Genomic DNA, 14,602 nt, shown 5'->3' with positions numbered 1-14,602 from the left:
CAGCTCAGTAACAGCAGCGGCAGCAGCAGCGACAGCAGCAGCGACACCAGCAGCGACAGCAGAGGCAGCAACAGCGGCAGCAACAGGTTGTCAGCCCTCATGCATATGTATGTGTGTGTGTTTTGATCAGTGTATGTATGTATTGTTTGCGAGTCGCTCTCGCTCTGCCGACTTTGGATCTGCAAGGATGCTTGGCAGCGGCGTTGACCTGGCGCACTGCCGACTGCGGCTGAGAGCGGGCCATGGAGATGGAGAGCTTGGTAGCCCTTTGGAACATCGTTTTCTGAGCTTCGGCTGTGCTTTGCACCCACACCGAAGTGCAGCGATAATTAACTGAAATACCACAGCCTCTGCGGGGATTTTTGCTCTCTGCTGTATTACCCGTTACTCGTGGAGCCCACAAGCGTGCTGTTTTCGTGAAGATGTATGAAACAGAGAGTAATGAGCGTTTCCGATCCGATATGATTCACAGCCAACCCGGTTGTTCTACTAATATAATTTTGCGCTCCGCGGATTGGGAGGGCTATGCAGTTTTTTTAATGAATATCTAGAATTACTATTTGAATTTATACACAGCGTCTAATGACATTAAACTATTTTTTTTTTATATTCATTTTTTATCGATAGGCATATTTATCGAATTTTATCGAAATATTCCAAAACTATTATTAAACTTTTTTTCTGTCTGTTTTTATTCAATAGGTAATCAAACTCGGGTTACGCTCGAAGCCAGAATGCCCTCAAATTATATATATTTTTCATCAGCATCAATAGCCGAGTCAATAGAGCCATGTCTGTCCGTCTTGTTTGACGCCTAGTTCTCAGAAACTATTGGAGCTACAGCAACGAATTTTCGTATCCAGACTTCTGTGAACAAGTTTTTTCCAAAATTTTACCACGACCTGTTCCACCCCCTCAAAGAATGAAAATCTCTGGCATTCACAATTCTGAAGAAGCGAGAAAACTAAAAATTAAGAATCGTACAGAATTACCATATCCGTCAGACTGCAGAATCCGAATCAGACGGAGCAAATGAAATTTCAGAGTCTACAAGTCTGTCTCTTTCTCACACACTCTTCATTGTGCAATGTGTGCGGGTGTAAATGTAGCAGCGACTCACATCGTTCCCCCTCGTTTTCTCGTATCTTTAAAATTGTGGATGCCACAGATATTCGTCCTTTAAGGTGGAGGGGAAGTGGATTTGGGATACAACATTTGAATGCTCTATCACTCTCTTCTAGATCAAGGGGTTAATCGGGACGGACAGGCAGAAATGGCTATATCGAATTTTATGGGGTCCAAAGCGCTTTCTTCTGGGTCGAACATCCACCACCACACTAATAATATTTAATTTTTAATTAGATCTTGTAATCTTTAATGGTGCACAATTATCTGTCGATAGTTCAGATCAAACTTCGGATATTTTCTGCTTTACTTAGTTTTGAAGTTTAAGCGAGTTTTGTTTTAGACCCCGATCGACCAAAGGTTTTCGCAGTCGATTAAATGTTCAACCAGAATGAAAAAATCATTTTTCCAATTGTAAGGTTCTGGCTGTCGTTTAATTTTAGTCCTTTTGATCTCAGGTTGGATAATTTTCTATTAGCAACTAATCAACCGAAGTATCGATTATCAGTTAGCTGGAATTTCGACTATAATGGTTTTACTTGTATTTGACTTCATGCCTTGTGCTCTTTGCTGTTGTAATGGTGATAGCACCGTTCAAAGAGCACCTGAAAAGCCGTTAATTAACCCCTGACCAGCCCTGCCGTGCATATAATTACTGAGATGCAGTTCGCAGTTCGGAAAAGTGTGCAAAAAATGTGAAAACCAAGACGAAAAGAGAATACAAGTAGGACGCCCCTGGGTCAGCGACAAACACAAATCAAACGCGACATCGATGCTCAGCTTTTGTTTGAATATGTACGAGCATGTATTTCGAAAAGAGAAGACGAACCTGCGATGAAACCAGTTTGTTTTTTGGCTTTTACATATTTATAATGAAGAGCGACTGCCCCGTGTCCAACTGCTGTCACTAGCCGCCGATTCCTCTGTTTGCTTTGTGGCATCTGCCTGATCAATAAACGGCCAAAACGCGCCGTGAACTTGTGAAACAAACAATGCTGCTGCCAAGAGGCGGCCTTCCCCAGGGGATAGATCTCCAGCGTATACTCGATCGTGTCATGGGTAGAGAAATTCGAATGGCAGGATCGAAGGAGAGAGGAGGCCATTATTTAGATACCCTCAACGGCGTGACTTGCACTGCTTGACCGAGTGATCGGCTGATCAGTAGCCAGTATACAGTAACCTATACTACTTTATTTTGAATTTGCCTGCTAAAAATATCACCATTTACCAACAATTGCTTGCAGTTTTCGAATCTGAGCAAGACAAACAGCTGCATGTGTACTCTCAAAGTTCATTGCGTGGTACAATGCCTTTACAGAGTTCTTTCCGACAAGTTCTGGCGAAACCCCTATACTCGTACATCTATCTTATTACGTTCGAACTGAGCAAACATCAGCGTGAGATCCGCTGAATATTCATGAGGTTTTACGTAGCCCTTTGGTGATCCCATCGAAGAGATGCGATACACGCGTCACCCATATTAGGCGGAAATTTGAATACAATCTTCTCAAGGGCTTCTCTAGTGGCTGAATGACTAAAGCTACAACTTCCGAGTGAAGCAACAGGAATTTCCGCATATTTCCGAATGCGGTAATCTAGTAGGTTTTCCCAAGACTTCTCATCGTTCATTCTGTATGTAAATTGAAGGAACTGTGGTATCCTTTATGTCATTATGATGTCCATCAGTCAGAGCGAAATGAACAGCTTCGGCCTCTTCCGGTCGCCACCCCCGGCTCTATTGGCGGTACAATGACTTTTTGTGCGCATCTCCGTGTAATTTTGGACTTTTTCAACACACCCGTACTTAATTGTGCAACCTTCGGCCCAGAGACATTGACTTTAATTTTAATTTCAATCATTGGCGCAGGTGCTGATCATAATGCTGATGATGCTACACAGATGGACCGATTCCATGTATGGCCAGTGTTTGGTGGGTGTTGCTCGCCGGCCATTGTTTATTGGGCCAAGTTGAAGAGTTTTTGTGTTGCTGTCTAGCTCTTTTTATAGCTGCTTTGGAATCTCGTTAGTACTATTGGCCTTATTCGAGAAAAACGATACTAAAAAGACCGAGTTCAAGGTTAGCGTTCGCGTAAAATTACCAAATGCTTAAAACACGAGCCAAGGGAAGAGCTCGGGCGGAATCCTATCAGCCTTTAAGGCAGCGGCGACCTCAGCTGTGGCTAGTATAGTTGCAGTTGCTGTGTCCAATGCCCCTTGGGGCCTCGTGCGACACCATGCTGTTGTGAAACTCTCTATGATCTCTATGATTGATCCAATGATTTGGCGCTGCCAAAGTCTCAATAGCCCTTCAATCAATCCACAAAGGCGGGCGCAGCGATGCATATCGCGACTGTACTCTGGCTGAGGTTGTGGCTGTGCAACCACTGGCCACTGTTACTGTGATTATTAAATAACGGTTAAGTCAAGCGGCATTTTCTGATTCTGCAAATCATTCTCGCATTCACATTAGCGTGGAATTTTTGGTCTGGCTGAAGCAATGCAATTGAAAGTGTGAAATACCAAGACGGACAAGAATAATAAACAGAGACACGAGTCAATTTTTAGCCCTCTGCCTCTCAGACTGCCTAAACAAACCACAAGTCATAGGTACGAGAGAAAAACCCGTTTAAGGCTTGCCAAAAACAATAAACGGCTACCCACAAAAACATGTGCAGATAAATATTCCTACATATATTACATATACACGTAGAAGCGTATTGAAAATAAAAATACATGGAATTAACACGGTAACTGGACTTCCCATACAACAACAACCTGCACGGAGCTGACAGAGAGTCCATTTTAACGACATTTGTCAATAGCCCAAACAAGTTCAAAGCAAATCGATCAACACACATCTGAATGTGAATCTGAATAAAGCAACGAGAAGATGCGATGATGACGAAGATGAAGATGAAGATGATGGCGATGATGGTGAGCGGGGCCTAGTAGGGGCTCGAGGGGGTTTAGTACGCATATAAAAACAGAGAGATATTAGAAATTGCGCAAGACATTTGAACATTGGCCGGCCATCGTGAAATTATATCAAGGTCAGCCAGTTGACACACAAACCAATCGATTGAGCTAAATAATATTAATTGATGGATATTTTAGTTCCAACTCTAGCAATTTCATTAACCCATTCACACAATGAGCAATCTGCACCGCAGCAGCAAGTGCAACGTCACCTGAAATTTGCATGATAAGCCGCGCTTGATTTAAAATTAATTCATTGCAAACTTCGTTTCTTTCACTCAAATGTACATTCAAATGCAAAGTGGCTAAATAAGCCCCATAAATGCATTTAGCCAATGGAAAACTACCAATTTGAAATATTAATGCGCAAGTTGATCGATGAATGGAAATTACAGATTTGAATGATTTTGATGGCGCGCACTGCTCCGCTTATCGCACACAAATACCGATAATATCGATGCATCGATACACATTTATTAAACGAGCTTAGAAAGCATAATTTTAACAATAAATAAATGAATAGCTGAAACCATTTGACATGCGTTTCATGCTGTTTGTCATCTGTTGATAATTACAGTTTTATGTAGTTGCTGTGTAGCAAATTTGTTGTTACCTTGAAGCTACCATGTACAAAAGTTATTGTGGAAATTTTCATTGAAGGGAGAACGAGATCGATTCGGACCAAAATAGGAGATCGGCTCGAAGATCCAATCTAATCCGGCACAACAACATTTGTCGTTTTCATGAAACACAGTGGAGTCAGTGCTGCAAACTTTTTATCAGAAAAAAGCTGTTTCTAACTTGAAACGGGGGGGAACGTTGTGAGTTGCTGCGGACACCGCAACTCTACATTTATACCCGATACTTAGTCAGTACGGCTCTCCTCCGGCAGACGCCGCTAATATTGAACGACACGACAAAGAGTGCGTGCGAGAGAGACAGAAAATCAGTCTGAGCGTGACGTCGGGCGCTGCGTAGCCACTGCAAATTGATTTGTTCCTTTGGCTATAAAAATGATCCGATCTGATCCAGATTCAGCAACCGGATAGATATGGTCATTCTCTACGATTGTGCGTTGTTAGTTTGCTCGAATCTGCATGTGGATGCCCCAGATTTTCGTCCTTTGCGGGGGCGGAAGTGGGTATGGCGAAATTTTGAGACTAAACGGTCAAGGTCCGATACCACAAGAGTGTGGATACCATATTTGGTTGCTCTGGCTCTTATAGGTTCTGAGATCCTCGAACTCATATTTTGCAATTGGCAAAACCGACAATGAAACCTGTGTGCGAGAGCGAGAGCGAGAAAGAATGAAATTGTTTTCTTGATTCTGGCTATAATAATTATACGATCTGGTTCAGATTTTACACTCTAGAACATATAATCATCCTCTACGATTCTGCATTTTCAGTTTTCTTGTATCTTTGAAATTGTGGATGCCACAGATTTTCGCCCTTTGTGGGGGCAAAGTTTTGAAATATATGTACTTGTAACAGTGACATATCACAGAAGTCGTGATATAAAATGTCGTTGCTCTAGCTCTTATAGTCTTTGAGCACTAGGCGCTAATAGGGACGGACAGACAGACAGGGCTCAATCGACTCGGCTATTGATGCTGATCATTTTGATCAGGAGTTGTTGACAATGTTAACAAGATGCACAGTTTCATTGGAATTCATCTACGGTCGTAATTTTGACAGCAGTTCCCCCGCAGTGAATTTGCGCTGAATTTGCATCCAAATCGGATGACCCACTTAATTTTGAGTTGAGATAGATACCATTAAAGTGGCTATTAGGAGGCTAGTCATAGATGATTACCTTTTAAGTTTTTTGCTAAGACGTACAGATTTCCATTCAGCCGCTTTCCTCGCTCAGCGTCTTCTGCAGCTTTAGCTGCAGAAAGTGATCCTCGACAGTGCGCCTTGACAAAGCTCGAGCCTGGGTGTAGGCGTTTCCAATCACCGACAGTGTCGACTCGAGGTCCTTAATCTCGATGGCATTCTTCAAGTGATACTCGCCGATGGCCTTCTGGTCGAAATGTTTTCTATATGCCACAGAGGCCCGCACGTGGGTAAAATCCTGTGTAACAACATCGATTCGATTATAAAAAAATTTTCTTTGGAAAGGTTCGGTTAACTTACATATAAAATTCACAGCTCATGTGCATCTTCATTTCCAGATGAACTTTTCTGACGGGAACTTGGAACGTGCCTCTGCTCTATCGAACTTGCGCATTTTTGCAGCAGCGGCATAACCATACAACGAGCAACGCGTCTTAAGTCGTTTAGTCGTACATCGACCCGAGGACTACCTACTGTTTAAATGTAAGCAACATTCGAGGGATGCGCATATACAGCAGACCATTGTACGTTTCCGTACATTACTCATAGGAGGCCACCACCGGTAGCAGCCAGATCGATCAGATCTTTATCCGTAATGTAGGATGAGAACTTATTCTGCGCCTGGAAGAGATACATACATACATAGCTGGCCGATAGCGCCTCTTGCGGGCTCTGGGTGATAATGCGGACGGACGTTGTGTATTTCGGCTACTAGAATTATTATCGGATTTCGTTAGCCATGTTCTCAACATAAAACGAGGGGGAACGTTATGAGTTGCTGCTGCGACCGCAACTGTACATTTATACCCGATACATAATCAGTATGGCTACATTGAGCGACAAAGAGGGCGTGCGGGCGTGTCGTCGGGAGCCGCGTAGCCACTGCAAATTGATTTGCTCCTTTCGGCTATAAAAATGATCCGATCTGATCCAGGTTAGGCAATCTGGTAGATATGGTTATTTTCTATTATTGTGCGTTTTTAATTTTCTCGTGTCTACAAAGTTGTGGATGCCACAGGTTTTCGTTCTTTGTGGGGGCGGAGAGGGGCGGGGCGAAGTTTTAAAATACGCTTGTAACAGTGACATATCACAGAAGTCTAGATACAAAATGTCGCTGCTCTAGCACTAGGCGCTCATAGATACGGACAGACAGACATGCCTCAATGGACTCGGCTATTGATGCTGATCAATAATATTTCTACTTTATGGGGTCGGAAACGCTTCCTTCTGGACGTTACACACATCCACTTTCCCCACAAATCTAATATACCCCTGTACTCATTTTGAGTATCGGGTATAAAAAGCAGAGAAGCACTAAAGGTAAACAAATGGTAAACAGCTGGGCACCAGGGCTGCAAGACGGTAAACAGCTCATGGAAATAAGTTCATTGAACCACAGTGGAATGAAACTAGTCGGCGCAAGGTTTACATTTCACGATTGTCATATTGTGCCTGGATATTTTTTAATTTTAGAATATAGGATCGAAGTATCGAAACATACAAATAGAATGGTTCATCACATCACCGTCACCTGGTCAAAGAACCAGTTCATATTATTCACCCAGCTCCGTTCACGACTGACTATCGGCACACAACTGAGGATTACAATTTAATTCGCAATTGCTGTTTTAAAAGTTGAGCAGGACTATATAACTATAACTGTAACCAATTGTTGTGCGCGGATCAGCTCTATGTACTGTTACTGTGGAATTCCATTGGTTCGCTACGGATTTCAGCGCAAAGTTTATTTAAGTGGCAAAGCGAGCGCACGGTGGTAACCTGATCTTCTACATCAATAAATGAATACAAATTTAGAAATAACAAAAATGTCGGGGTGTGCTCAGTTTGATCAACTGAAATACTTCGTAGATACGGTCGCCGATGGTCACATCAATCCACAATTGCTGACAAATCCAACGCTCATCAAGCTCGCGTAAGATTCCCCATACCACCCGTTCCCACATACAAGTAAACAACATTTTTATCGAATCTGTAATCCACAGTTTGAGCTTCCTTGATGACATGCCAGCGACGCGGGACTGTGTATTTAAATATTTCGCCCTCCTGGCCGAGATCAGCGTGCAGCTCTATGTGTCGCCCGAAATGATAGACCAGAAAACGGGAATGCCGGTGTCGCAGGTGAAGCAAGGAGGCAACCGCAAGCAACAGATGCGTGCCCAGGATTACGAGAGCTTCAACATGGTCAAGACAGCCCTTCAGAACTTGGTGTGGAAAGGTCTGCCTGCCTGGTCAACGTTTATTGCCAACTGGAGCCTGGAGCTGGTCGCGAAGCTCTCTGACAAGTATACCCAGCGCCGCATGACCATCACAGCATCCTGCAACTATTGGTTGGAATGCAGTGCCATGCACGGACTGATGACCCTCATCAACAGTTGTTTTCGCAAGCTAACCAGCGCCGAGGAAGAGACCTGCGTGAAAATAATGCTCAATGCCTTCCACCGGTTCCCCATGACCTTTGATTGGATTGTGGCACGTTTGGGCGGTTGTTTTCCATACAAAATCATTTTGCAGATTCTTCAGTGTGGCATCAAGCGCTTTGTTAAGGACTATCGCTGTCATCTGGACTCTGAGGCTGGCATCTTGGACTACATGACGTCGTGTCACGAGCAGCAGTTGCGTGCCGCATTTCGGGAGATGCTTAAGGCAGGCTTTGCTCCAATGAAACCGCTCGATATCGCAGTGGTTCCTTTTCTACTGATCACCACAAACTACTCGGATGCGATTCTTCAGAGCCTAGTCAATGTGCTTGTCGAAATATGTTAGTAAGAGCAAAAATATTCTTATTCTGTCTCTAACATCGCTTCCTCTCTCTGCAGACTCGGAAGACATGTGCGAAGTGATTATAGAGAAGTCCCCACTTTGGCTAAGCAACAAGATGTTTGCTGACATGCAGCCGACTCTTAATAACGCAGTGCTACGGATGAACGAGCACGGAGCCACGCTTCTGATCACGGCGGCGAAAATGGCAGAGAAGTTTGTGTGGTGTCAGGACTTTCTGGACAACTCCATGCAGGAGCTGGAGCAGTGGGTGCTAAAACAACGCAACTTCCCCCTTCTGGCAGATCTTGCCTACGAGGAGACGAAGTACATGCTCTGGAAGAGCTGTCTCAGCAAGAATCTCCTCGAACAGCAAACGGCTGTCCGTTTGCTACTCGTTGTCTGTAAGTACATCTGCATCCCCATGAAATGGTGGCAATAGTTGATAATTTCTCTGCTCTTAGCCTCCCAGCACCCGCATATATACTATCAGACGATATCCCAGCTGCTGAAGAAGTCCTACGCCCAGAACCCGAATGGGATAGGTGCACTCATCCGCCTGCTTGGCGGGCAAAGTGGCGTGGTCAACTTTCCCGGCTTTACGCCGGGTTTCGAAATGGTCTTGGAGGACATAACGCTGCACGTTCAAGTCAACAACCGCTTGCCCGTGCCTCCGGGAACTCCTACAGAAGCGTACAATACATTCTCCAACCTTAATATGCTGGCAAAGTAATGAATGCAGAAGAGCTGTGATTTTTAGTTTTCCAATTTCAACTCAATCTACCTTCATTTTCCTCAACAGAATGCATAAGAGCAAGAATGTAGCTCCCAACATCAGGTCGACGCAGTTGACCCAGGCTCTTAACGAATGTCTGCCCAAGATTGTACAAATCTTCGACTGCACCGTTAACAAACTAGTCCTGAAAATGGACAGAGATGCAGCCGAGAGCAGTGCTGCAAAGTTCAGGGCCCAACATTCCAGTAATAATAAGCGCGAGGGCCTGACGGATATTTGTAATGGTAATGAGTATGGGAAACGACCCAAAACGGAGCCAGGGGAGAATGGCACGACCAGTAGCCCTGTCGATGATGAGGATGCATGCCGTATGCGCCTGGCCCATCTCATTGTGGACCTCTTAAACAATATTGAAGGAGGATCCTGCCATACTGTGCTGCGCACTCCAGTGGTCCTTAAGCTAGCGGTGCTAAGCGTCAAGTATTTCTTTGTGGGTCTCACCGAGAAAAGTAAGTGCGCAAAAAAGGTCGCAAATAAATAACTAAGCCAGCTACTAATCTACTAATCTCTACCCTCAGCCGTCATTCGTCGCGCCGCGGCCGCTCATCGGTCTTATGCCCTGCTGCAGCGCCAATGCTCTGCCCGCAAGATTGCTAGAACCGTCTGTCTGCGGGAACTTGTGGAGGGTGCCCTGTTCTATCACGGCCATCTCTTGGGCCAACTGGAGGAGTACAAGCTGGACGAGCTGGAAATACCCGAACATGAGATGCTCATTCTGCAAAACCTTCACACCAGCTCTGGGGCCAACTCGAATCGTTCGGTGCTCCACTCGGGAATCATTGGGCGTGGCCTGCGGCCAGTGTTGCCCACAAATGACCGAACGTGCGATGCGGAAACGCAGGCTCTATATCTAAAGGCATTGAATGCCTGCTGCGCCGACTTGGTAAGCGATTTTAAGCAATTATTGCCTTTCCTTTAGTACAAGTATGTATGTATTTTCCCCTCCTGCTTAATAGGAAAAGCCGAACAATGTAGAAGGTTATTCGCTGGTCTCGCTTCTGCTGGTGGAGCTGGTCTCCACTGATGTCATGTACAATGGCCTGCCCTTCCCGGACGAGGAGTTCACAAAAGTCACAATGGAAAGAGATATGCAGATTAGGCGCGCCTTCATAACGTCCCCGGTTCTGTGGGCAGTCTTGGGTCTGATAGCGGGCCACAGACCCGCTCTCTGCTACTCATCAGTGCTTTTACGGGCCCTATGCGCCACGTGTTTGCATCACTGGCGCGGCAAAAATGGTGAGCAAGATTTGACTGTAACTTGGGGGACCATTAACCAAGGGAAATCCCTTCTCAGTAAGCAAATTTCAGGCGACCGCGGCGAATGACGAGCTCATGCTCTGCACGAAGAAGCTGCTGCAGCTGCTGGCCATGAGTCAGCTAATACCACCCCCGTTGACCAATCTGCATCTAATCATTGAACACTTCGAGTCGGCTGAGGAATGTTAACAGCTCTAGCACGTTTCGCAGCATCACTTATATGGCCACATTTATCTTGCAGATAGCCCTGTTGCTGCGCGAATGCATCTGGAACTACTTAAAGGACCATGTGCCCTCTCCAGCGCTGTTCCATGTAGACAACAATGGCCTACATTGGCGCAACACCAGTCTGGCCAAGGTTCCTCCTCAGTATGTAGACACGCTGCGGCATCTAATGCAAAGGAAACTCTCCAAGTTGGGTCCACACTATCACCAGATGTTCATCATGGCCGAGCTGATGGACAGCAAACCCGGTCCAACAGGAATGGCGGAGACAACTGCAGCAGCAGCCACAATGCTGCCCGCCTCCAGGCTACAGATCGTCGAACTAGAATAAGAGTATGTAAGAGTGTGAGGTGTGTGAACTAAATGCAGTGTTTGTATTTGTGTTTGAACTTCAATGGGTTGGTTTTATTTTTGTTTGTTTCTTTCATTCATAGATTTTTGTAAATTAAAATCTCAGCTTGGGCCTTGCGAGTATGTACTGTCCAGCAGTTACTGATTTGTCGGCGGCTGAAAATGCTCCAATTTTGTTTTGTTTTGAGTATTGAATATAACGAAGCCAACAACGATTTTCATTTCATTAAAACAGATGTTTTTTATGTGTGCCCCAAGTATTTATGATCGATGGGCACAATCCTTCATCCTTCTACCTTCAGTACATCATAGTAACAACTAATTTACTCTTTCATTTGATTCATATAATACACAGTATTGTCACATGGATATATGTATAACTTTCGTGTCGCTCGACCTCGAGCTCGACCTCGACTGCCCCACCGCCGCTCGTCTCAGACGACTTTAAGTCTCTGCTGCTGCTGGGGTCCTGGTCCGCCATCCGGTTCCTACTTTCTTTTATAGCTACAAATACTTGGCGAATATAGGACAACAAAAAACGGGAAAACAAAACCAAAAAGTTGCTCACAATTTGTTAACGAAGTTATTCTTTCATTACTCTTAGCAGCTAGGTTAACGTTCTTCGCCTGCCCCGCCTACGAGGTGCGGCAATGGCTCAGCTTGCGCACCGAGATGCACGAGGTTAGCTTCTTTGCGCGTCGCTTCAGCGCCGATCCTTTCTTCTTAGCCGGCATCTCGTCTCTGTTTCCATTGCCCAATGACTGTCCTGCCGCCGTGGCTGCTGCGGCGGCAGCGGCACTTGTGGAGGGATGCTCGTAAGTGTGGCAGGCAGCATGGGCTGCCGCTGACTGTTTTGCTCGTATTTCAGACGCGGCCGCTGCAGCTTGTCGCGCCAACTCCTCTGAAAAGATACAAAGCGTGCCCAATTAGCTACGCCAAACCAGTGCTCTCCTTCATTGAGCATTGACCACTCACGATTGACATCGTGCTCAGTGAAATACACATCTTCCTGGTCGTGCTCGTTGCCATAGTGGTAGGCTTCCAGGTAAGGCAGTACTGTGGAACATCGGTATTTGTCGCCTTTCAGTGGAGGAATGGGTATCGGTGGGCCGGTGGCCGGCGGTGCGGATATGAACCAACTGCAAGCAAGGAAACCATTTTACTGAAAGCCAGACACTGAATATGGACATCTCCCACTCACGTGTCCTTGCGTATTTGCTGCAGCGAGAGGCGGGCACTGGGATCTGCTTGCAGCATGCCTAAAATTAGTTTGGCAAAGTCTGGGTCCAGCTCGTAGAGCCAGTCGGGCGCCACCCACTGCCCGCGACCAATGTTCTCCAGTAGGCGATAGATGTTATCGCCCTCGAACGGGTACTGTCCTGTGGCCAAGTTGAAGCTGTAAAGACAAGTATGCGAATATTAGTCAGATCCAAATCGGGACCTTGGGAGTTGGGACCTACAGTGTGACGCCGCTGCTCCAGATGTCCACTTTGAATCCAGCGAACGTTTCGTGGCCATTGGCAATCTCTGGCGGCTGAAATGCTGGCGAGCCCTGTCCCGTTGTGCATGTGTCGTCCGGCGAAAAGAGATCCAATTGCTCCGCAACGCCGAAGTCGGAAATCTTCAGTGTTTGGTCCAAGGACAGTAGCAGGTTGCCGGGTTTTATGTCCTTGTGAATGACGCGGCAGCTGTGTAAGTACTCCAGGCCATCGACCAGCTGGTGGAAGTAGCCGTGCGCCTGGAACAATGGCATCTTCTTGTCGGGCTGATAGTCAACCATTTCCTGCAAACCTCCCACGCAGTACTCCATCACCAAATACATCTTCTGCTTCTCATCGTTGTAGAGGACATCCACTAGCTCCACAATATTCGGGTGCTTCAGCTGCTTCAGAAGGTGGATCTCCCTCGTTACGTTCTGCTCACCGTTGGGTATGCGGCGCAGCTTGCGCTTCGTGAGTATCTTGACGGCGAGGCGGCAGAGGTCCTCCGAGTTCATTGCCTCCTTCACTTTCCCGTACGAGCCCTCCCCCAGAACATCGCCCATTATGTACTTGCCGACCATTTTAATGTTCTTTTTCTTCTGCTGATAGATAATGTCCTGACTGTCGACCCGGTTGAAGAACACGTTGCCCATGTCCAGAGTGACGCGGTCCAGTGTCTCGATCTCGTCGTCATCCAGCCAAGTGACCTGCGGGTGTGGGTGTTCTTCTAGCAGCTCGGGCTCATTATAAAAGCTGCCCGCCCTGGCCACGCCCTCTGCCGTTTCTTCACCTTCCTTGAGCTCCACAAATGCCTCGTCCAGCTCGGATGCCGCATCATAGTGAAAGTTTGTATTGGCCAGCAGTACTGTCATCTCGTCGTCCACGGCGTCCTCATCCAACGGCTCCTTGCCGGCCCCATCGACAGACTTGTTGGAGCCGAGCTGCTGGCCACCGCCTCCTCCTCCTCCTCCTCCGTCGCCCTGATGATGATGATGATGTCCTGCTTTGACTGGTGCCTCCATTGTATGTGTGCTGGTCACAGTCATTTGGATACGATACTCTCTACTTCCCTCCACACACGCTGTCTGTGTATCCCTATGTATTGTATGTATATAAAAACGGAAAACGACTCTCTTCTGCCGACTCTGCTCTCTCCTTGCTCCCTTCTCTGCTTCCGTCTCGGTGTCCGCCTGCGTACCACCGTATCCCCGTCACCGCCACCGTCTCGTGGGCTAGAACTAGAACATTGCATAAACTTCCGAACTGCCCACAGCCCACCGCTCACATTGTGTGTATCGTTTCGAGGGCCAGAGGAGGGCGCTTCTCACCGATATGATCGGACGTCGGTGATATGACGGCAAGGAGCGGAGCACGTCGTAAGCAGCAGCGGCTCCGAAAACGGCTCTTGAAAACCTTTTTTTGACACCCAGGGGCGGTGTACTTCCGTATTACTTGGACTGGCCAAGTACTGGCTAGGCTAGTGCTACGCGCTTTGGGGCCTCTTTTTTGTATTTTATTTTTTTTTAATAAATTTGCACAAGCACAACCAAATTGACAGATTCCAATTTTTCGAACTCGGTGCTGGATTCTCAAAATTTGTACATTTTTGTGTTTACTCTCAAGTGAAATGGGTATCGATATGGCGGTGTCGATATTATATCGAAATGAAATGTCACACTAACGCTGCCACCAGGGCTGCTGAATTGTTATGAAGCGAAGTAGGCAACGATTTTCGTATGATTATGATCATTCATTATAATGGTAGGCGACTCGTT

At 46.2% G+C, this 14,602-nt stretch overlaps 2 protein-coding genes across 5 annotated transcripts; one reads left to right on the top strand and one right to left on the bottom strand.

Moving 5' to 3' along the window:
* The first annotated feature begins 7,376 nt into the window (after positions 1-7,376).
* LOC108156322 (integrator complex subunit 5) lies at positions 7,377-11,517 on the top strand. Of its 2 annotated transcripts, XM_017287715.2 has the most exons (10): positions 7,377-7,872; positions 7,943-8,718; positions 8,777-9,121; positions 9,182-9,446; positions 9,520-9,962; positions 10,032-10,396; positions 10,470-10,749; positions 10,808-10,950; positions 11,012-11,345; positions 11,430-11,517. In XM_017287715.2, the coding sequence occupies exons 1-9, from the start codon at positions 7,739-7,741 to the stop codon at positions 11,324-11,326; spliced, it is 3,066 nt and encodes a 1,021-aa protein (XP_017143204.1). In that variant the 5' UTR covers positions 7,377-7,738; the 3' UTR covers positions 11,327-11,345; positions 11,430-11,517. The 2 variants fall into 2 exon arrangements, with proteins under 2 accessions (XP_017143204.1, XP_017143203.1); XM_017287714.2 differs by lacking the exon at positions 11,430-11,517 and having other exon boundaries at positions 11,012-11,390.
* LOC108156323 (serine/threonine-protein kinase stk11) lies at positions 11,373-14,461 on the bottom strand. 3 transcript variants are annotated; one of them, XR_001775099.2, is made up of 5 exons: positions 12,807-14,461; positions 12,548-12,742; positions 12,322-12,485; positions 11,915-12,247; positions 11,373-11,850 (listed from the first exon to the last, which is right to left on the bottom strand). XR_001775099.2 is itself a non-coding variant. In XM_017287717.2 (5 exons), the coding sequence occupies exons 2-5, from the start codon at positions 13,871-13,873 to the stop codon at positions 11,982-11,984; spliced, it is 1,692 nt and encodes a 563-aa protein (XP_017143206.1). In that variant the 5' UTR covers positions 13,874-14,065; positions 14,156-14,461; the 3' UTR covers positions 11,373-11,981. The 3 variants fall into 3 exon arrangements, 2 of the variants coding, with proteins under 2 accessions (XP_017143206.1, XP_017143205.1); XM_017287717.2 differs by having other exon boundaries at positions 11,373-12,247; positions 12,807-14,065; positions 14,156-14,461; XM_017287716.2 differs by having other exon boundaries at positions 11,373-12,247.
* Positions 14,462-14,602: the final 141 nt, after the last annotated feature.

Source organism: Drosophila miranda, chromosome 2, assembly GCF_003369915.1.
Source record: "Drosophila miranda strain MSH22 chromosome 2, D.miranda_PacBio2.1, whole genome shotgun sequence".
NCBI lineage: Eukaryota > Metazoa > Arthropoda > Insecta > Diptera > Drosophilidae > Drosophila > Drosophila miranda.
Note: the sequence above shows the minus strand (reverse complement) of the source record. Positions and strands in the feature narration are given on the sequence as shown.